The sequence below is a fragment of the Bombyx mandarina genome, chromosome 17, assembly GCF_030267445.1.
Source record: "Bombyx mandarina strain Sakado chromosome 17, ASM3026744v2".
Classification (NCBI taxonomy): Eukaryota; Metazoa; Arthropoda; class Insecta; order Lepidoptera; family Bombycidae; genus Bombyx; species Bombyx mandarina.
In genome coordinates this window covers 1,544,913-1,569,276 of record NC_143223.1, presented here as the reverse complement: position 1 = coordinate 1,569,276, position 24,364 = coordinate 1,544,913, and the positions used below count along the sequence as shown (strand labels likewise).

Here is a 24,364-nt window from a genome sequence, read left to right as displayed (position 1 = left end):
ATAAAGCTTCACCGAGTTGTAAGTGGAACTATTTGTTACAAAAAGTTCAAAAGCTGATCTTAGGCAAACCCCATTTTTTATATTTTTATCATAAAATTATTTTCAAAGGCATTCTAGTATAAAGTCCACCTTTTTTATTGTTTAGGTGTGTTAGCACACTGTGTACGAGCTCGCGGCTCACCTGGTGTTAAGTGTTTACCGGAGTCCATAGACACCTACGACGTAAATGCCACCACCCACCTCGAGACATAAGTTCTAAAGTCTCCGTTTTTACAGTACAACGGCTGCCGTACCCTTCAAACCGAAACGCATTACTGCTTCGCGGCAGAAATAGACAAGGTGGTGGTACCTGCACGTGCAAACTCATAAGAGGTCCTACCACCAGTAATTACGCAATTTTTATTACACGATGCTATTATTCCTTTACCGTGGAACTCAATCGTGAACAATTCCTAAGTACGTATTTCATTAGAAAAATTGGTACCTGCGTGCGAGATTCGAACACCGTTGCATCGCTAGATACGACTGAACCGGGCGTCTTATCTTTTAGCCACGACGACTTAAAACCACCTTGGGCTAAATAAACAATAAAGATTACAGACACAGTGTGAATGTGAATGAGAACTATCAGACACCTTGAAACATGAGATTGAAGTCCCCAACGGTACTGTAGAAGATCCCCCACCCTTCAATTCGGGACGGGTGATTGCTTCGCTATAGAAACAGCTAAAATTATAGTACTTGTTACTTCTCAGATTTTCGGATGTTTCATGTACCATCAGTAATAATTTAAAAAAAAATTAGTAATGCCGTATATCTTTTTTTCATAGCTCAATGTACCTTTGACGCGCGAACCTATTGTATATAGAACCCATATTGTCGGTTCAACAATCATTGTCAACTCGACTGTATAGTCAGGGGCGAGAAACCATTCAAATTGTCTATTTATAGCACGAGTATTCTTTTTTTATGTGACTTTATTTTGGTAATAAGCTGTCATTAGAGTCATAAGAGAGGTATCAACAAATTTGGCAATTTTCGATCACCTTAATGCATGCTCAGTGAATTTACCTAACGCCGTAAGTGGAAAAGAAAAAGCAAATGAAACAGCATTCAACAAATGGAGCTTCTAAAGTATTATTATATCTATATATGTTATATATATAAATTAGTCTCGCTTAAACTCGGGAACGGCTGGACCAATTTGGCTAATTTTGGTCTTGAATTATTTGTGGAAGTCCAGAGAAGATTTAAAAGGCAGATAAATATGAAAATGCTCGGAATTAAATAAAAATAATAATTTTGTTTTTCCTTTGATGTGTCCTCCGTCGGATGGATTCCTTTTGTTTGTTTTAAGTTTATTTTATACAAAAGTTTAGGTCTTTTATTTATTGACTGAGGCACTACGAAGTCTGCCGAGTTAGCTAAGTTTTAAATAAAATAAAATTTTTAATACCGCAATTAATATAAGTAGCGCGTCAAAGTTCAATTTTTTTTTATTGCATAGATATTTGGACGACCTGGTACATATTAATCGGTTACCAGAGCCCATAGGCATCAACGTAAATTCCACCTCCCACCTTGAGATATGAATTCTATGTGTCAGATTTATACTATAACAGTTGCCACACCCTTCAAAACGAAACTCCTTACGGCTTCACCCTAGATTTAGGCGAGGCTCTTAAGCACTAGTCCTTGCTCTGTTTAAATGGCTATCTTTCAATTCCGGCGACAATTCATCACCAGGTCGGCCGCAAATCTGCCCACCAAAATGGAAATTAAAAACAAAAATTTATAAAATAAAATGTTCTCGGCGCCTGCCCTAATGAATTCACTGCATACACACTGTCCCATTGAAATCGTGCAGTTTCCATAACTCTATTGTAATACGTACGTCCAAGTCTCTGACTACGAAGCCGACATTACAATTTTTGAACGATATCATTTATTATAAAAATTTTAGTTTCAAGGGAAGTAATTTGAACAACAAACAAAATATGAACACGTGTTAAGACGGTACATTGCATTGATGATATTTTTGATTTGTTTTATTTTATTTGTTTTCGATTGACTCGGTGGTGCAGTAGTTAGCGCTCCTGACTGTTGCGCCGAGGGTCGTGGGTTCGATTCCTACATCTTTTTATGTTATTGCTTAGATTGGTGGATGAGCTCACAGCCCACCTGGTGTTAAGTGGTTACTGGAGCCCATAGACATCTACGACGTAAATGCGCCACCCGCCTTGAGATATGAGTTCTAAGGTCTCTAGTATAGTTACAACGGCTGCTCCACCCTTCAAACCGAAACGCATTACTGCTTCACGGCAGATATAGGCAGGGCGGTGGTACCTACCCGCGCGGACTCACAAGAGGTCCTACCACCAGCAAAAAAACATTTGTGTTGTGAATGTATGTTCTTTGTTTATTTTTCCTACCTGTTCTAGTAGCCTCGAGGGGTTATTCTAGATTCACCGAGAAAGTAGATAAGCTAACGGGGCTCAAACCGGTAGTGTTGCTAACACTGGCCCTAGTAAGAGCAGTGCTTCGCAGAATCTACCACCAGATCGGAAACGCGACCCACTGAGAAGATCCGTCGAGTAACTCAGTGGGCTGGGTCTGTGGGCTAATTTACTCGTCGAGCCCTTCGTCGCAAGCGACGGGTTTGACGAGAACGATGACCGGTGCTTGAGGTACCTAAAAGCACCGTTAATGGAGTTCTTTGTCTGGATGCTTACTATCTATATAATGACAGATGAAAGACTATTTGGTTTAAGCGACACTTTTGCAACTCTACAGGAGAAACATTTAAAGTTTAAAATTTGGAAAAAATATCACAACAAAACAACTTCTTCAGATATTTGAATGGAATAAGCTTAATTGAAGTTCAATTAAAAACATTAAATTGTTGATGCTAATACCAAATCAAACGCACCTTTAATCACAAAGATAAATGTCACGTAGCGAAATGTCGCTTGAACCAAAGTTTTACTGGTGGTAGGACCTCTTGTGAGTCCGCGCGGGTGGGTGCCACCGCCCTGCCTATTTCTGCCGTGAAGCAGTAATGCGTTTCGGTTTGAAGGGCGGGGCAGCCGTTGTAACTATACTCGAGACCTTATAGAACTTATATCTCAAGGTGGGTGGCGCATTTACGTTGTGGATGTCTATGGGCTCCAGTACCCATTTAACACCAGGTGGGCTGTGAGCTCGTGCACCCATCAAAGCAATAAAAAAAAAACAGCGTTTCGCTCCTCGGTGTGTACCTAGTCAGGTCATAAATTCTGTCACATGTTTAATGTAAAATAATTGAAACAAGTTTATTCATTATGTAACCATTCATATACCAAAATGAACTTAACAAAACGTAGATTCTTATGACACTAAAGTTTATTCAAAATGACCTCCGTGATTTTGATACAGGCCTTCAATCTGCGCGACCAGTTATCTATCGCAGCACGAACGAGGTCCATGTCAATATCGGCGGCTGCCTTAATCAAGGATGTCTTGAGTGACTCCAAATCGGGATGAGGCTTTGAGCACGCCTTTTCCTCCAAGTGTTGCCATATCTTGTAATCTAACGGATTCAAATCTGGACTAGAGGAGGGCCAGTCTTCGTGCCGGATGAAGTCGATTTCACGCGCCGCCAGCCAGTCTTGTGTGTTCTTCGCTCTATGAGCTGGCGCCGAATCTTGTTGGAATACCCAGTGCCTGTTATTGAACATGGTATGAGAAACAGGTTCCACAAGGTTCGTCAGGACTGTATTTTGATACACAACTGCATTCGTTTTTACACCTTTCTCACAAAAATGTACCTCTGTTAAGCCCCAATAAGAAACTCCCAACCATACCATGAGTGAGGATGGAAAATGATCTCGTTGGACACGCGAAATACGGTTGCTCGCTTCTTCACTACTGTGTGCGTACACCTTATCATTTTGTTTGTTGTAGCTGTCTTCTACGATAAAAAAATTTTCATCCGAAAAAAGAATTTCCCGATATTTTTTTCCCGCGTACCGCTTCAACAAAACGCGGCATCTCTTCAGTCTCAGGTCCATTAGACGAGCATTCAAACGATGTCCTGTTTTTCTTCGATATGCCTGAAGCCCTAAGTCTTCATTTAACACCCTTTTCACCGTGGTTCTGCTTAACCCCATCTGAAGGGCCAACAGTTTCTGCTTACGTTTGGGATTTCTTTGAATTCGCGCCTTCACAGCTTTTATCACTGCTGGAGTCCTAACAGACCGAGGGCGACCACTTCTTGACCTGTCATCTACACTAGAGTCTTCATTGTATCGTTTGATGGTACGATAAACGAATCTTTTGGTTATATTCAAAATTTTCAGTATGTTAAAAATTTGAATTGGCGCGTAACCGCAACGATGCAACGCAATAACTGCAACACGGTCTTCTTTAAGCGTCCACTCCATATTTAAAAGTGAGTAAAATTCTAAAAGTATACATTTTTATTTTCATGAACAATTCGAAATTCGAATTCAATAAACTTTTTTGTGGCCAGCATTCTAAAAGAAAAGTATTTACTCTGTGACAATACTTATGACCTGACTAGGTATATATTTAATCTATACTAATATATAAATCTACAGTGGTTTTTACGGATGTTCCGTTATAACTACTGAGCCATGCATCCGATTGACTTGAAACTTGGTATCCATGTAGAAAATACACCTACCTAGTGAATAGGCTAATATTTATATGAGTGTTGGACTCCCTAATAATAATGACAATAAATAACAATGTTAATTTTAAATGCGCAGCGAAGCGGGGCGAGTTCCACTTGTCGTATATAAGTATGTTTGTCAGTCTCTGGTATCCATAACACATCGAATCCTAAATTGGGGCCGGATAAACAAGTATGATTTGGTCTCAGTTATGTATTATTAATATTATTCATTACAGTCCAATTCGTGTTCCACCTAATCGATGGCAGTGACGATTTTTCGACGATTTCAGACGATATTTCGACGAATAAATTCCCCAGCAACCGCATACTAGCTGAGTCTAAAACACAACGCTTAAAAATACATAGAAACACCACACCACAATTCAATAGACAATCGAACCTGTGGACGCAATCACGCGACTAGAATATGAGTGGCATAAACCCTAGATCTATGTATACAAATGCATTTTGCATAGGGGATGGCATGTTTCCATTGTTGCTGCCATGATTTTTCAGATCGTTACGTGAATTCGAGGGTCGTGAATTATTATTATTAGTCTATTGCCTTATATTGGTCCTGGTAAGCAAGAAAGTAAGATTATTGACGCCGACACAGAAAAAGTGGCAATTTTCTGAAATCTATTCTAATATTATAAAGCTGAAGAGTTTGTTTGTTTGAACGCGCTAATCTCAAGAACTACTGGTCCGATTTGAAAAATTCTTTCAGTGTTAGATAGCCCATTTATCGAGGAAGGCTATAAGCTATATCACGCTAAAACCAATACAAATGGAGCACCAATAAAGAATGTTTCAAAATATTTTCACTTTCTACGTAAATGAAGTGGGGGGTAAAATTTAACGGTATGCCAAAGTAATTATTCCACGCGGACAGAGTCGCCGGCAAAACTAGTTATAAATATTTTAATAAAAAATGTATATATATTTTTATTGCTTTCTGGGTGGACGAGCTCACAGTCCACCTGGTGTTAAGTGGTTACTGGAGCTCATAGACATCCACAACCTAAATGCGCCACCCACCTTGAGATATAAGTTCTAAGGTCTCAAATATAGTTTTTTTTTTTTTTTTTTATTGCTTAGCTTTGTGGACGAGCTCACAGCCCACCTGATGTTAAGTGGTTACTGGAGCCCATAGACATCTACAACGTAAATGCGCCACACACCTTGAGATATAGTTCTAAGGTTTCAGTATATTCACAACGGCTGCCCCACCCTTCAAACCGAAACGCATTACTGCTTCACGGCAGAAATAGGCAGGGTGGTGGTACCCACCCGCGCGGACTCACAAGAGGTCCTACCACCAGTAATTACGAAAATTATAATTTTACGGTTTTCATTTTTATTACACGATGTTATTTATTATGCCTTTATTACACGATTTTATTATTCCTACACCGTAGAAATAAATCATGAACATAATTTGTTGAGTACGTATTTCATTAGAAAAATTGGTACCCGCCTGAGATTCGAACACCGGTGCATCGCTCAACACAAATGCACCGGACGTCTTATCCGTTAGTTATGTCGTACCAAAGATCACAGCTTCTATTTTATCTTGCCCTGCTGTATTCCAAGCTCCTAGAAATAAATTTCCCTAACAACTTTCAAACATACATATCGACGCTTGAAAGGCAAACGTGATTAAGCGACAATAACTGCTTTATACATAAATGATAGGCAATAACCATATTCGATGCGCAAAAAAAATATATATTTCTAGGTCTATTAAAATCATTTCAATCCTACAGCTAGATTCGTTAAAATAGAATTTTTTTTCAGGTATTTCAACTTTAAATTAGTCTACTGTAAAGTTCACGCATTGTCGCTTAGTCACGTTTGCCTTTCAAGCGTCGATATGTATTTATGCTGTAAATAAATTATACTATAACGTATTACAATGGAAACAAGTATAGTGCTTCGACTGATGGTATTAAACGGTCAATATGCATTCACTTATATAGATGCGGATATAGATACACAACGTGCTATGTTTGTGTGTGTTCGATGCTTGTTTGTGTGCGTGTGTTTGGTCCGCATTGAACCGTATGTGATAATTAAATGGAAACATTCAATGAAAATTTAAAGCTAAATCAAACATCTATTTATTTTGGTTAAGAATTGATAGTATTTTTGGGGTGTACAATAATGGGCTTAACACACTTTAATTAGGATGGTATTATGTTTAGTTTTTTTTGTAAGTAGCGGAATCTTTGACCGTCATTTTCTTCCACTTCAAGGAGTCCGATTAAGCAAAAAATTTGCTCATATATCAAAGATCCTTAAATAATCCCTTCATAACTTCGCTCTAATATTCTGATCACCATCTACAGGATAAATAAAGATAATTTTGAAATTTAAAAAGATTATTAAAAATAACTTCCATTTGCTAATTTTTATTTATTTATTTTTTATTGCTTAAATGGTTTGACGAGCTCACGGCCCACTTGGTGTTAAGTGGTTACCAGAGCCCATAGACATCTACAACGTAAATGCGCCACCCACCTTGAGACATTAATTGTAAGGCTCTCACTTTTAATAGTACAACGGCTGCCTCGTCCTTCAAACTGAATTACTGCTTCACGGCAGAAATAGGCAAGGCGGTGGTACCTACCCGTACGGACTCATAAGACGTCCTACCACCAGTAATTAGGCAAATTATAATTTTGCGGATTCGAATTTTACTAACGATGTTATTCCTTCACCGTGGAAGTCAATCGTGAACATTGGTTTAGTACATATTTATCCTTTAGGCCACGACGGCTTTAATTAAGCGTGTTTATTTAGTTTTTGAACCAGAAATATTATTATTTTGATAAAATCCACCCTTTTTTATTACTCTGAGCATTAACTGTCACAAAAATAAATAAGGCTACAGCACCTACCCATGGGAGCTTAGGATGTGGCATTCCACAGGTAAAGTAAGTCAAGCAAGTCATTGCGCATTACTGATTAAAATTCTTTGTGGCTTCACACGATCCACAGACACGCATATACAAATTTTAATTGAAATCAAATAAACATGCCAATATGCAATATTAGCGACGGTCTAAAATGTTGCATGACACATTCTTAGACAATTAGAGCGTAGAGGCGGTAGGCCTGCCTGTACTGGTTCTAGCACTCAACTTAGAGCTGTCCACAGAGCTACACGGCTATACGGTACGAGAAATAACTAATCTGTTCATACAGTTCGTTTAGTTTGATAATCTGTGCTCTTTGTAAATGTCAAATTGTGGCGGGATCTTAAGCGTTGTTCCCAATTTTTTTTTCTGGGTAAATTGTGTTTTTTTGTCATGGTGAACGTGCGTTGTGATTGTGAATAATTATATTATTAAATAAAACAAATTGAAAAAGCATTTAGAACAATGTTGATTTCAATATATATTTTTTTTCCAACGTGTCATAAAATTAATATCGATAGCAGGCTGTAGTCGTTAATTTTCGAGAAATATATATTTAATGATGTGTTATAAATTGCTTATGACGTCAAACGAGCTGATAGCATGCCTGATCACCAGAACTTATAGATTAATACTATATTTACATATACTCACCAAAACATATTCTGTGCTCTAAAAAAAAAAATAAAGAAAAAAAAATCGAGTCCTAGATAAAAACAGTATCTGCCTCACATCGACCTGGATTGTAGTGGTGAAGGTTTTAGTAAATCCTTGTGCTTGGGTAATCCTAAAGGCAACGTCCGAAGGTCTCTTAGAGTGTCTTCTACTCGTGTTTTACCACGTGTACTACCACAACGCATATGCCTATGGCTTACCTCAGGAGCGACCGATTGTGGAGTTTGTAATAGCAGTTAGTACGACTACCTCTTCGAAGTTTCAGAGTTAAAATACATATCAATAAATACAATCTATGTAAATATTCTATAATTTGACGTTTATATACCTATTCACGGAAGATAGAATAGGAATTCTGGATTTAAAAAAATTGTGCAAATAAAAAAAGTTCGAATTTTTTATTTAATTTTATAAATTAACATAGAAAAACTGTTGATATTTAAACCAAACTCCGGCAGAATAATGTAAATAAAAAAGCAAGTCACGGGTAAAAACTAGTATTCCGACTTAACATTCCAGACGGTAGCTTAGCGGACTAATCAAATTAGGCTTAATTAAATTATACGGGCCGCATCGTCACTCGTCACGCGATCACGTAAATAGGTTATCGTCAACTTGTTGTTGTGTGGCTGTATGTTAATTCGTGTCCTTAGTTTTTAATGAAAAAAAAAAAATTCGGAGTCTGGAATTCAATTCGGAATGCCTACGTGACATTGACAGTCGAGGTAAGCTAATCTTAAAATTCATATTGACTTTAAAAAAAAACTCCTGGCCAGCAACTGCCATAGTCAATGGCAGGACTACAAAAATTTAGGAAAACGGGTTGGCCTATTACTATGGGACACGCCAAGCATGATTGCTTGTGGTCTATTTTCATTTAATTTAGTTAATTTTATTAAAATCGTGCGAGTGAGATAGAAAGCGAGTGTGTCTCTTGTAGTTTTACATAGACTAGTTTAATCTGTGAATTTGAAGAACACTGTCTTTAAATTAATTAGGATCAATTATGTCCATTTATCATGCTTATTAAACTAAATGACCTTTACGATAAGTAACGGTTACCATTCACCATCAGATGGGTCAAATACTCATCTGTATTCAACGGCAAAAAGTTTTCGTAAAAAAAAAAACTAATTGTTTGTCCTTTTTAGGTGAATTGAAGCTTAGTAACTGTACAGAAGTCGCAAGAACCTTTCACCGAATTCAAGAAGTGACATAAATAAGGTATATTTTTGGAATGTATTTTATATATATTTTTCGAAGTAAGATTGCCAAACGATAAATTTTACACTCTAATTAGTTACTTTGCTAATAACTTAATTCTTATTCTAAAATTAATAGATTTATTAATTTATGATAAACAAGCTAACCTTAGATCTCCTTAGAAAGATCTAACCAGATTTAAAGTTACTTTCTATATTCATTTCGACTAACTAGCATAGTAAAGAATTATTTCTATTCCCGGCCTATTTCTGCCGTGAAGCAGTAATGCGTTTTGGTTGGAAGGGTGGGACAGTCGTTGTAACTATACTGAGACCTTAGAACTTATATCTCTAGGTGGGTAGCGCATTTACGTTGTAGATGTCTATGGGCTCCAGTAACCACTTAACACCAGGTGGGCTGTGAGCTCGTCCACCCATCAAAGCAATAAAAAAAACCGTACTCGTCGTAAACGCTAGAGAGTTCAACGTTCAACTAGCCCAAAGCATCAACCCACTGAGTTGCTCGCTGGATCTTCTCAGCGGGTCGCGATCTCGATCCGGTAGTAGGTGCATTGGCGAAACAGCTGTCGTTGTGCTGTTAGGTCATTTCTCAAGGCGCTCGGGCAACTGTTAGCATATCCCACACCACCGGGCTGCTCGCCCACCTGTTTAGATGATACGGGAAAGATCGCTGGACCACAAAGAAATCGTCCATCCTTCTTCTTCTTCCTAGCGTTTTCCCGGTCCAGTGCCAGGGTCCGCTTCCCTACTAAAACTCCACCACTTTGCCCGGTCTTCGGCATCCTTCTGGATGAGGTTATTGTCCTCCACATCCAACCAGCGTTTCTTGGGCCTACCATATCCAACCAGCGTTTCTTGGACCTGCCGCGCTATCTTGGACCTGATGCGTAGAGGTTGAGGCATCTATTTTCGGCGTGGTAGACCTGCAGCTTATAACTATTATTTTTATAAAAAAAAAGAGGAAACATATTGGACATAATTTTTCTTTGTCCAAATTCCTTATTCTTCTGGAATACAAAAAAGTTTTTGTTTTCATCAACAACAAATAATTATCTGTCGTTTCTTATTTAAGTTAATCTTTACATTTTTCCTCGGAGTTTTTTTTAAAGGAATACGTTCTGTGAATAAAACAATGACTTAATGCGGATCAGCTTTATTCATTTTGTTTACGTTCGCATTAAAAATTAGATTATTAAGAATCGTGTTTTAAAAATAATAATTAAATAGACAAAACCGCCTTAAAAATTACAGTTTAATGAATTTTGAAAATTCATAACTCTCAATATGTGTTTACATTTCACTACATTTCACATATACCTTTGCGTGCGCCCGGTCATGACATACGGCGCTGAAAAGTGGACATTGACCGTAGGTCTAGTCCCTAAGTTCAAAGTCGCTCAGCGTGCTACGGAAAGGTGTATGCTCGGAGTTTCTTTGATAGATCGAGTCAGAAATGATGAAATCCGTGAAAGAACCAAAGTAACCGACATAGCCCTAAAGATTAGCAAGCTGAAATGGCAATGGGCCGGACATACGTGTCTCAGAACCGATGGCCGTTGGAGCAGACGCGTTTTGGACTGGAGACCACGTGCCGATAAGCGCAGCGTTGGGCATCCCCTTGCCCGTTGGACCGATGACTTGCGGTGATATGCTGGGAAAGATTGGATGTGGAAGGCGGAGGATCGTTAATGGTGGCGGACTATGGGAGAGGTCTACATCCAGCAGTGGAGAGATACAGACTGATGATGATATACCTTTTGTAATGGATGCGCATTATCTAAGAAATGTAATGAAAAGTTTTTTTTTTTAAATCGCAATGTATGGAAAATTTTCCTCGGCGAGTAGTAAGTAAGTTTTTACTGGTGGTTAGACCTCTTGTGAGTCCGCGGGAGTAGATACCACCACCCCACCTGTTTCTGCCGTGAAGCAGTAATGCGTTTCGGTTTGTAGGGTGGGGCAGCCATTGTAACTATACTTGAGACCTTAAAACTTATATCTCAAAGTGGGTGGCGCATTTACGTTGTAGATGTCTATGGGCTCCAGTAACCACTTAACACCAGGTGGGCTGTGAGATCGTCCACTCATCTAAGTAATAAAAAAATAAAAACGCTTTCACGGTCCGCTTTTATGTAAAACACTAGTGTAACAAAAAACCTAACTTAAGTATTAAGTAAGTGCTGAAACTTGTAATGAGATTCCTCCAACGCCTGTACAATACCCGCGAGTACAATTTTAGCTGTGCGGTGTCTGGGATAACACTACCCTCCATCTTCCCGTGGGTGTCGTAAATACGACTAAGATATACCATTATACAAGCGCACTATCACAAGCCAACGCTTAGTGGTAGCCTAGTCAAGCTTATTTCTGCTGTACTATACAACTGAGACTTAAACCTGATGTCTCAAGGTGGGTGACGTCACCAACAGCGACTCACCTGTGACCCTGGCTTTGCTGACGTCCATGCGACGGTAAACACTTACCATCAGATAGGCCGTATGTCTGCATAAAAAGGGGGGAAAAAATCTCACGCTGTGATATATGTAGGCTTCGAAATAGTGTAAAGTTGAGGTCATTCACGTGTCTAAGGAAAATAAAAAAAATTACTGTCGTCCATCCAGCAATATCATTTTCCGAGTCACTTGGGGTCGGTGCAACATGTTGTCTCTTTCCATATCATATACCATTTCTTCACTCATCCCTCTCTCACACACGCCTCTCTTTCACGCAATCCATACATTTTTCTTAGGTCTACCTCTTCCTGTAAAGCCTTCCACATTAATAGTTAAACCTCATTGTCATTTCGTCTCATCACATGTCCATAAGATCCCAAACGCGCGTTTCTCAACTTCTCTGTCACAGGTGACATTTTTAGACTTCCTCGAACATATTCATTCCGTATTCTATCCATTCTATCCAGTAATATGTAAGTTAATTTTGTTGCCCACACAACAACAAACCTCCACGATCAAAGATGTTCTCAAACAAATATTTACGTTTGGAATGTTTTTTTGTTACGACTCTCCACTCGGAACAGATGGCTGCCTTCGCTCTGTTGTCGTGTAATTAATTATTTTCGGCTTGTCTATTAAAGTTACGAGATTACTTCTTGAATTTAGATTGAGTAACAGCAATTGCATTATGAAGTTCTAGAAGAATTTAGATGGTACATGTGGGCTTAGCTCAAAGTAAATAACAGTTATTTGGAAAAGTAACAAAATTCAGTATATTAACACACCTCGTAAAATGTTCACAATGTCCGATCGCCATCTTAATCATCTCTCCTCGGTCCCTTTCTTCCCCATACATTCATCCCTTTCACTCTAAACGTTCCGTTTCCCACATACATTTTAGTTTTTTTTTTCAAACTCAATAGATTAAAAAATTGCAGTTTGCTTGAGTTTCTAAAATTCAAAAGATCAAAATTTGGTAATTTATCGTTTTGAAAGTTTTTCCTAAACGGTTACTGTTAATGATTGTTACCAGAATCCATAGAGACACATTCAATCTCAATTTAAAGTGCACTGTAGCTTACATTTACAAAACGTATAGATACTTGACGGCAGAAATAGAAGGGACAGGTAATGGAAGCACCATCTTAAAGCCACATTGGACGTGTCCAACTAAATGCATAGACTAAGAACAATATTATATTTGACTACCTTTTGCTCGCGACTTTGTCCGCGTGGAATAGTTTTTTTATTTTATTTTTATTGCTTAGATGGGTGGACGAGCTCACAGCCCACCTGGTATTAAGTGGTTACTGGAGCCCATAGACATCCACAACGTAATTGCGCCACCCATCTATAGAATATAAGTTCTATAGGTCTCAAGTATAGTTACAACGGCTGCCCCACAAACCGAAACGCATTACTGCTTCACGGCAGAAATAGGCAGGGCGGTGGTACCTACCCGCGCGGACTCACAAGAGGTCCTACCACCAGTAAAAACTGTAGTTACTTCGGGATAACGCTAAATTTTACCCGCGACTTCATTTACGTAGAGGGTGAAAATATTTTTGGAAAATAGAATTATAAGGAGCCATTTAAGGTATATAAAAAAGGTTACAGTGAGCCAACCTTAAAATATAGTGTCGCATTGCTTATAGAACATTTAAAGGGGAACAATTCTGTCATACATTATTTTAACGAAAGTTTAACTGATTTTGAAATATTCTTTATTAGTGCTCCGCTCGTATTGGTCTTAACGTGACGTTATATTATAGCCTATAGCCTTCCTCAATAAATGGGCTATTTAACACTGAAAGAATCGGACAAATTGGAGTAATAGTTCCGGAGATTAGCGCGTTCAACCAAACAAACAAACTCTTCAGACTAGCGGCCCGCTCCAGCTTCGCTCGGGTCTTTACCAAAAATTTTAACGATATTTGACGTTGTTTCATTTTTTAAAATAAAAGAACACTTATTGTGGCATAACTATAATAGTGGCAGCATACCATATGCTGTTGTGACACTTTTTGTAAATAATAAAGTGTTCTACAAAGTCGTAGTACATTATATTATTCTATCATCAATAGTTTTCGCAGGGCACGCGATGTAAATAATGTGTTAGGTAATTTTTTTACACCTTGGGTTACATTATTGGAGTTTTAGTAAAGATCCCAAATTTTTTTCAAATAATATTATAGCCTATGTCAGTCGGGAATAGTGTAGCTTCCAAACAGTGAAAGAACTTTTCAAATCGGTTCAGTAGTTTCGGAGCCTATTCAATACAAACAAACTAACAAACAAATCTTTCCTCTTTATAATATTAGTATAGCTATCGCTCACGTATTATTTTTAAACACGTATCGAAATTTAATTGCAGTCTTAAAAATAAAGGGTTACCTTTATTTTAGACTTATATTTGCATAGAGCGCCAAAGCTCACATGCGTCTCGCGAGCCATGCCTACATTCGTTTATCACATATCAGTCAATTAAATACAATTGATCCAAGTTTGTAGGGTTCGTGGTTAGATGGTCAGCTCTATGAGTCAAGTGGCCGTTCGTGACCTGTGAGTATGATCTTAGAACTTCGAGTACAATTAAGGAGTACAAGTGCTCTGTGTTTAGAATACACAAGCCGTACTCGCCCGCTTCGCTGGGGTATTTAAAATTAACATTATTATTTATTGTCATTATTATTAGGGAGTCCAACACTCATATAAATATTAGCCTTAGGCGGGCTTCGGACAGTTTGCCGACCGAGAGGGCTGGTGGTCGTGGCGTCGACGACCGCCAGTCCGGCGTCCCGAGGGGGAGGGTGATGGGAGAGATATGCTCCGCACTAAACGCTTCGCTTTCCCCCCTTTGCCTTGTCATGAGTTCTGTCTCATGCGAGGTTTGGACGTTGGTTCAGTATCCGCCCAGAAAAGGGCGGGAAATCCGGCGATTTCCTCCTGACCAAAAAAAAAAAAAAACAATCGGAAGCATGGTTCAGTAGTTATAACGGAACATTCGTAAAAACCACTATAGATTTATATACCTATATTATTAGTATAGATTACTTTTTTTTTCTTTTTTTTTTATTGCCCTTGTAGGTAGACGGGCATACGGCCCACCTGATGGTGAGTGGTTACCGTCGCCCATGGACTTCAGCAATGCCAGGGGCAGAGCCAAGCCGCTGCCTTGCCTGCCGCAAAATACTGTGTATGTACATACATCGGGGGCTTGCGCGTGATGTTAAGCAATCGCCGGAATCAAAAATCGAAATGTTAATGTGATTAAGCACCTTGCGACATGCGGACTGTAATTTAGATTCGTAATTTATTTTTTACTAGTGGTAGGGACTTTTGTGAGTCCACGCGGGTAGGTACCACCACCCCGCCTATTTCCGCCGTGAAGCAGTAATGCGTTTCGGTTTGAAGGGTGGGGCAGTCGTTGTAACTATACTGATACCTTAGAACTTATATCTCGAGGTGGGTGGCGCATTTACGTTGTAGATGTCTATGGGCTCAAGTAACCACTTAGCACCAGGTAGGTAGTGAGTTTGTCCACCCATACAAGCAAAAAAAAGAAACTTTTTTTTTTTGTAGGTTGTTTAGTCGCAGAAGTGGGTGGGTGAGTGATATACACCCGTATGAGTCTGCAAATAGCCCTACAATCGATTCATATTAAATAATTACACCGTATTACCAAGCAGACGCTGCCACTCTAAGCTTACTTAATCTTCTATTTCGAATACAATGTTTTGCAACCCAACTCCTCCCGATATAACCTCGAACGAACACTTATATTAAGCCTGCGAGCTATTTAGTAAAACAAACAAGCCTCAGATATAAATCGTGAACAATATTTTCACGGATTACGGTCATAGAACGCGGGCCAATTCGAATACGGCTACATAATCGCGATTGCTATCGATCGAACGCTATTAAGGACGTTCAATACGAACGTGATTAGTTTATTTTAAGAACGGATGGCCGCCCGCCCCGACCCTCGCCGGTTCTGAGTCAGTGGGGTATCCCGGAGTATTAGTTGGCGGCGCCGTCTAGACGAGGTAGCCCTTGTATACTCAGAGGCCCAGCGATTGTGGCGATGACGACTGTCAGCTTGGCGTTCAGTCTATGCAAGGCGACAGGAGACATGAACTACGGGTGAAATTTGGCAACTTATCTCCCGTCTGCCTCGAGTCAGAACCCAGGCTGTTGATCAAAAAGGGATTAGCGCCATGATCAAAGAAAAACAGCTGGATTTTAAGACCGATAGCTTATAATAACTTATTGTTTGTTACATGAAACTTATCAGACTGTTCTAGCAGATGACTGAGGTGAGTGAACGTCACTGTCGAAGGCTCAAAGGCATTACTACTGATCAATTAAATCTCAGTATATTATAAACAATTACTTCTAACTCTACCTGGAGCTAATATACATATTATTGTAAACTCGTAGAGCAAAAGATATTTGAGAGATGCCTGAACCGCGCTAAGAAATTATTTTTGCATACATATTTTAAGGAAGTTCCGAATAATAGCTTTCGGATTGTCGGTCTACTCAGTAATATCACTCACTCAGCAGAATATTATTTTTTATTTTTTTATTGCTTAGATTGGTGGACGAGCTCATAGCCCGCCTGGTGTTAAGTGGTTACTGGAGCTCATAGACATCTACAACGTAAATGCGCCACCCATCTTGAGATATAAGTTCTAAGGTCTCAAGTATAGTTACAACGACTGCCCTACCCTTCAAACCGAAACGCATTACTGCTTCACGGCAGAAATAGGCAGGGTTGTGATACCTACCCACGCGAACTCACAAGGGGTCCTACCAGTACCATTTACCAAATGAACAATATATTAAGGATTATTTAAATTATGATGATTACATGATTGTACTATAATTAGCCCGAAGGATCTGGACTAGTTGAAACATGGAGTCAATGGATCGGTTCGGTTTGGATACGGTATTCAAAAATCAATTATTCAATTTTATGTACATTTATCAAAATTTCTCAAATTACTTTATCGTTTAAATATTCAATGATTTTGTTTATCGAAATCTGTTTATTTCTTTGTTTTTTTTTTTTTTTTCTATGTATGAACAAGTCCACGGTCTACCTGGCGTTATCCGGTAACCCATATGTATCAATCACAACGTCAAGCTAGGTAGGCACCCATCCTGAGGTATAAAGTTGAAGTACCAATTACACTATAACTGCATACGATAGCTTAGATGTAAAAAGTCGTAGAGCTATTGGACACTACCTATGTGGTTTCACAATACGTAAAGCAGTAATTAGTGGGCCAAATAATTAATTTATTACACGATTGCATTTATTAACTGTTGAAATTATATTATTAAGTTAGAAATTAGTTCTTCTCAATCGTGTCGCTCTTGACAGAGTAGTCGCCGTCATCAGTGTTGGACGGGGCAGACTCGATGCGTCTAACAATGTCCCGCCATCTCTCCCTGCTTGAGGCCATTCTTTGCACTTATTTAGGAATAAATATAGGAAGATAGTATTAGGTAATAAACACGGGTATCCTATCAGTCCGTACGAGCACACTAGGTATCTTATCCCTTTTGATAGTAGAGGCAACTGCTGTACATAGGCCTCTCCGACTGATGTCCGGTGCGGCTGGTCCGTTGCCACCTGCGTCCAACTTGACCGAGCCATTTTTCCTCTGGTAGTCACATGTCATGGTAGTCCCACACTGCCATACAGCCTTGTACTGCTTGTACGATAGGCAGCTTGGCTCTGCCCCTGGCATTGCTAAAGTGCATGGGTGACGGTAACCACTCACCAACAGGTGGGCCGTAGGCTCGTATGTCTGGAAGGGTAATAAAAGCCACATGATCACATGAACTTACATTACTAGTTCTTAACTATGGAGTGCAATTTAACATTTCACTTCATTTTTTGTACTTTACAAAATCCATTCTGTAGAGCTGCTGTCGTGTATATATTTTGCCGTCTGTTTTTTGTTTATCGAAAACGCGGTTTTGCAGTAAATCTAAATCGTAGAGTGATTGTGAGAGTCTTAAATTTTCTTGTTTCTTTATTGTTTATTGTTTCTTCGGAGATCCACCTGTAGCCGAAAGCACTTTACAATTATTGTTTCTATTGTTTTATTACGAATTACGAATTTTACAAAGCGTACATTCTTGATCGCAACAGCATTCTAATACTCTTTTATTACCTATAAATTATTGATTAAGGATTTACATTTCTTAACCTTAAATCGTACTAAGAACGCTATAAGTTCTATTTGTTTTTATCACCAATTTTGTTCTGTACGCAGTTTAAATTTATTTTGCACATTTTTCACTTTCGTCTTGCACAGTTTTAAGTAAGAAGGCGATCACAGCTATCGCTTCATTAACTGAGACTGCAAAATATCTCAAGCGTGTCCTTATTTACCATACTGGTAGGACCTCTTGTGAGTTCGCGCGGGTAGGTACCACCACCCTGCCTGTTTCTGCCGTGAAGCAGTAATGCGTTTCGGTTTGAAGGGTGGGGCAGCCATTGTAACTATACTGAGACCTTAGAACTTATATCTCAAGGTGGATGGCGCATTTACGTTGTAGATGTCTATGGGCTCCAGTAACAATTTACGATTTCTCTATTGTCTCTTCTTTGTCTATTGTCTCTTTGTCTATTGAAGCTTAAATAATATCAATTCGATCGAATCGATTTCACTTGATCTCACTTTAACCTAAAATAACACATCCAAACTTTCTCAGCTCCATGTCTCACTAACGAGTCGAGCCGAACTGTAAGATGGCTGTTTAATCCAATTTATCAGTCGACTGCACTGAGCATGCAATTTATACTCTATTAAAACTAGTACGTATTGCAGTTTTCGGTGTTCATAAACTTAGACTAGTATATAAGCACATATCTTTATTAAATTCGACATTAAATCGCATTAGTAGTCAAATAGACGTGATTAAACTCAAACGATTTTAGCAAACATTTCTTCTTCTTGTGAGAATTTAATACCGCGTAATTAATTATCTAAGTCATCAGTGTTTTTTTTTATTGCATAGATGGGTGGACGAGCTCACAGCCCACCCGGTGTTAAGTGGTTACCGGAGCCAATAGATATCTACAACGTAAATGCGCCACCCACCTTCAGATATGAGTTCTAAGGTCTCAATATAGTTACAACGGCTACCCCACTCTTCAAACCGAAACGCATTACTGCTTCACGGGAGAAATAGGCACACGGCACACTCACATAAGACGTCCTACCACCAGTAATTACGCAATTTTTATTACACCATGTTATTCTTTCATCGTAGAACTCAATCGTGAACAATTGTTAAGTATGTATTTCATTAGAAAAGTTAGTTCCCGCCTGCGGGATTGGAACACCGGTACATCACTAGATACGTCTGCACCGGGCGTCTTATCCTTTAGGCCAGGACAACTTTAAACCACCTTATGCTAAATAGACAAGATTGCAGAAATACGCAAATATTTCTTACGTCTCGACAAATAAATGCTTCTTACGTCTAAGCGATAGTGTCTTATTAATACTAGAACAGTACAGAGACTTCAAGGCTACACAGCTAGTTCTGGGAACGTCCCAAAAAGACATGGATGGACTATGTCTAGGGGATATTAAACGAGAGAAGATTTAGAGAGCAGATATGGCGTATAGGCCTAAATGGAACAGGCTTTGCCGACCCCACGTACTCAGATAAGAGTGAGAAGACGCATCTAATCCATGAGCCATTTTCATCCGTGTACGAACCATAAACTAAGTAATGATATAATTAATTATGAACAAGAATTGTTACATTCATTTTGATTAATCTGAAGTAATCACATTAAATATTCATTAGCTGAATCAATTTGACGGCTACGCAAATTTTGACTTTGGAGAAATTCATCTCATATAGAAATGGTATTTGAATAATTTTTTTACATAATATATTAAGATTAAATTAACTAGCTTATTAAGCGGAATAGTTTTTTTTTTATTCAGCTTAAGTCACTTATCGTGGGATGATCCGCATGCTCGTTTAGCTTCTACAGAAACTAAAGTGGCAGTAGTCTGAGTTATTTTCAAACTGAATACAGTGGTTCGGAATGGCTAACTATGTATTTGTTAATTAAACTTTTGAAACAATGTTGTTTTGTTCGCACGAAATTGACTATTATGGCCTAATTATGGTTAGAATAAATCTTTATATCGCTTTCAGTAAGCGCTGCAACGCTGCAAACGCCCCCTGTGTTAAATGCGCGAAAACAAAGAATAACGAACAAAACTCGCAAGAACTGGCGGGTATTAATTCATTAATTTTACAAATGTCCACACGTGCCATTGTCGATCTTAAACGAATGGCTTAGATGCAAAAATCGCCTGAACGTATTTATTTTAGTGTTCCTAAGGGGTTGTCATAGAAACTACGAAATTCTGCGCGCGCATCACCCACACATACATGGCCCTAACACAGGCAAAGCTTTTCGCTTTGTCTGTGTTTGTACAGCGGATGATTTTGGACCATCGCCCACAAATTTGGTAGCATTATTTTTAAATTATTTTTTATAATATAATTCGTTGACGGTCTGATAGGTAAAAAGCTCTGATTACTCGTAGTCGGGTCGGCTCATGAACTTGCACGATGAGAAAACAATAGGTCAAGTAAAATCCTTGAAAATCTGCTTAAAACATCCTACCCAATCGTGCTGCAAAACATTAATGCTTTTAGGTCCATAGGACAAGGCCCCGCTGAGTTTCTCGCCGGATCTTCGCAGCGGGTCGCGATTACGATCTGTACTGCTCTAGTGTTAATTCTGGGAAAATGTCCCGGAAAACACTATCGCTTATACGTAAGAAATATTTATTTGTCGAGACGTAAGAAATATTTGCCTATTTCTGCCGTGAAGCAGTAATGCGTTTCGGTTTGAAGGGTAGGGCAGCCGTTGTAACTATACTTGAGACCTTAGAAATTATATCTCAAAGTGGGTGGCGCATTTACGTTGTAGATGTCTATGGGCTCCAGTAATCACTTAACACCAGGTGGGCTGTGAGCTCGTCCACCCATCTAAGCAATAAAAAAGGGTTAATCACCTGATTATCTAAAGACAATTCTTGCACAATTTCTTCTTGCTTGTTATGACTATGATGTAAAAAAAAAAGAAAAAAAGTATTTCTCCAATAGCACTTTCCTGCTCACCTGTACAACCGCTGTTCCCTACACGTACACGATTCGTTCACACTAACCCACGTGTATGTGTGCGTGTTTTATACCACAGATTCTGCGCGATGGACCCCAGTATACTCGCAGCAATGGACAAAGAAGCACTGAAGAAGCAGATTGAAAACATGAAGTACCAGGCTTCTATGGACCGTTGGCCGCTATCCAGGAGCATCGCAGCGTGAGTAACTCTCCAGTGCTTTGATAATTACGAAAAGAATATATATGACGTCATCGGGAGTGCCCAGTGTTGTGTTTTATACGATTTTAGTGCTTCTCTTCGTGTAGTTGAGGTTTACAATCCCGTGTTTTAGATGTTAGGATATGTGGTCTCTTTCGTTTGAGTGATTTCATACAAGTCTATTGTTGTATGTTTAATTGATTAAATAATGTAATGTTTTTTGCGTTCGTTACATATTTTCGAAATCGCATTTTGTAGGAACTTATTTTAACAATAATAACGCACGTTAGTGATTTTTTTCTTCTACAAACTCAATAACATTTTTATTGACTAAGTTGGGATGTATAATTCTGAAACTATTTTATGCTAAAATTGGAATTATTTAGATTAATCTGGCCTTATTGTTTTTCCTCATACATGTGTTTTCTAATAGTAAAAATAACGGTTAACTATACATATTTCCTTATTCGCACATTACTTACAATTGTTTGCCGATAACTATTTATATAAGCAGCAAGTAGTTCATCTTCCGTTTTAATATTTATTAATATTATTGTGTTTTATTGGTTTCGCTACGAATTTATTGTGGCCTGTCATAAAATAAATTGTCACGATATTCTTACAGAGTAACGGTGGTGTGATCCGTGACATCTAGGACTAGGTCTCTGATTATCATGTATCACTGTAAGTGACAGCATGTCCACTGCAGCGATTAGGCGTCTGATGAACATTAAAAAACTTGTACAGTCAGATGAAGACACGGCCTAAATGAATAGAGGTACATGTCGGCGTTACGCCAGAGTTTTCACACATAAGATCTATTGCAATGAAAATACAATACAATTATGTATATATAAAACGTTAACATTACTTCTTTATTACAATAAGCCACACGTCTTAGTTTTTACACAATTAGCCATTTTGTGTTGGTTATAGCAACTACAACTTCTTTTATACAAACAAATGTAATGACTGCGAAAATATAAATTAATATTCACAATACATATTTTAGTGATTTTTACATGACTTTGACATAATTTATTTTACATAAATTACTTTTAACTGATATAAACTAACATAGGTAGGTATAAACAACATCATTTGCATAACAATTACAATACTTAATTAAATTATTACTGTTAATTATTGTATAAATTATTATTAATATTTATGCTTTATTAATATTTAATTATTTATACAGTCATTTGTGTTTTTAAACAATAATATAAACATTCTTTTTTTTTAAACATTAAACATATTCTGAACATTTTCACATAAAAACACTGTCTGCTAAATATTTAAGTATATCAGAATAACAATTTCATGTTGCTAATAATAAATAAATAATAACGTAGAATAAACAAAACTATATTATATTATTATGTTCATTTTTTTTATTGCTTAAATGGGTGGACGAACTCACAGCCCACCTGGTGTTAAGTGATTATCGGAGCCCATAAACATCTACAGCGTAAATGAACCCCCCACCTTGAGATATAAGTTCTAAGGTCTCAGTATAGTTACAACGGCTACCCCACCCTTCAAACCGAAACGCATTGCTGCTTCACGGCAGAAATAGGCGGGGTGGTGGTACCTACCCGTGCGGACTCACAAGAGGTCCTACCACCAGTGATTATTGCCAATAGTGGCGTTTGCGCCCATATACACTAATAAAAGAAGGCGCGATTGTCGCTAATTTCGGATAATCGGATGTTGTAAAAAGACTACTTACAGCAGACTCCACCGCCGATTCTCCCCAGCCCGAATACCATAACTGAGTATACAAAAAAACTCTCTCATTTAAAATAAATTAAGAGAACTGTGTTTCAACCGTCAAAATTTTCGCATTAGTTTTAATTTATGAATAAATAGATAGATTCCATCGTCAGATGCTGATCCTAATTATTACAGGACCATACGGGAAGTCTATCTACACTTTCGACCAAAAATAAACAAGAATTATCAGAGTCTGTTCAAGCATTCTCTAGAAATCGGTGAACATACATAGATATAAAAATAGTGGTCGAATTGATCATCTCCTCTTTTGGAGTCGGTTAAAAAGCGTGATTACGGTACTTTCAATCGCTCCTTAACATTCTATTATTTAAAAAAAAATCACCTTCTACGTAAAAGAAGTCGCGGGTAAGAGCTAGTCAGAAAATACAAAGAGGAACCAAATGAATATGTGTTGTACCCACTGAGAGTATGTGAACGTAAATTTCATTACAGTACATTACTTACATTATGTATAGCTATTTACAAGTGTCGTTCAAGGTGGGTCACGGTGTCCACGCTGTGATGCCTATGGGCTTTAGTAGTCACTTCACGCCATATGGGCGGTGAGCTCGTTCGAACAGCTAGCTATATAACGTAGAAAACTACTATAAAAAAAAATCTATAAAATATACTTAGAGACAGTTGGTAGGACCTCTTGTGAGTCCGCGCGGGTGGTAGGTAGGTAGCGGCTTGGTTTTGCCCCTGGCATTGCTGACGTCCATGAGTGACGGTAACCGCTTACCATCGTATGCGCGTCAGTCTGCAAAGGCAATAAAATTAATAATAATAATAAATAATATCGATTGGTGAAAAGCTATTTGGTTTAAGCGCCATTTCGCTTAACACACGACATTTATCTTTATAATTAACTAGCGACCCGCCCTCGCTTCGCTTCGGAAACATAAAAACACACATGAAACCAAAAAATAAAAATAAATAAAAAATTAAAAAAAGTAGCCTATGTTCATCAGGGACAATGTCGGCTTCTAATGGAAAAAGAATTTTTCAAATCGGTCCAGTAGTTTCGGAGCCTATTCGAAACAAACAAACAAACAAATCTTTCCTCTTTATAATATTATTATAGTATAGATGGTCCGGTTTATTTAGTGTTAGTATCAACAATTCGATGATTTTAACTGAACTTCTTAATTTTAACTGGAGACTGCTTCGTGACAGAAATAGACTGGATAATGGTACCTACCCTTGTTGGGTACTATACGCCCTGTCGCCAAAAATTGGCTTTATATTTATTTTAAGGGGTTTCATTA

The 24,364-nt window shown here is 38.3% G+C and overlaps 1 protein-coding gene across 1 annotated transcript in view; it reads left to right on the top strand.

Annotated features, from left to right (window-relative positions):
• The first annotated feature begins 7,820 nt into the window (after window positions 1–7,820).
• The window catches only part of Ggamma30A (guanine nucleotide-binding protein subunit gamma-e), a 35,962-nt gene continuing 19,418 nt past the window's right edge, over window positions 7,821–24,364 (top strand). Inside the window, exons 1-3 of the mRNA XM_089734527.1 lie at window positions 7,821–7,852; window positions 9,420–9,492; window positions 21,198–21,320. Of these exons, the coding sequence (XP_089590653.1) occupies window positions 21,208–21,320 (113 nt within the window). The 5' untranslated portion in view covers window positions 7,821–7,852; window positions 9,420–9,492; window positions 21,198–21,207. The remainder of the gene's footprint in view (window positions 7,853–9,419; window positions 9,493–21,197; window positions 21,321–24,364) is intronic.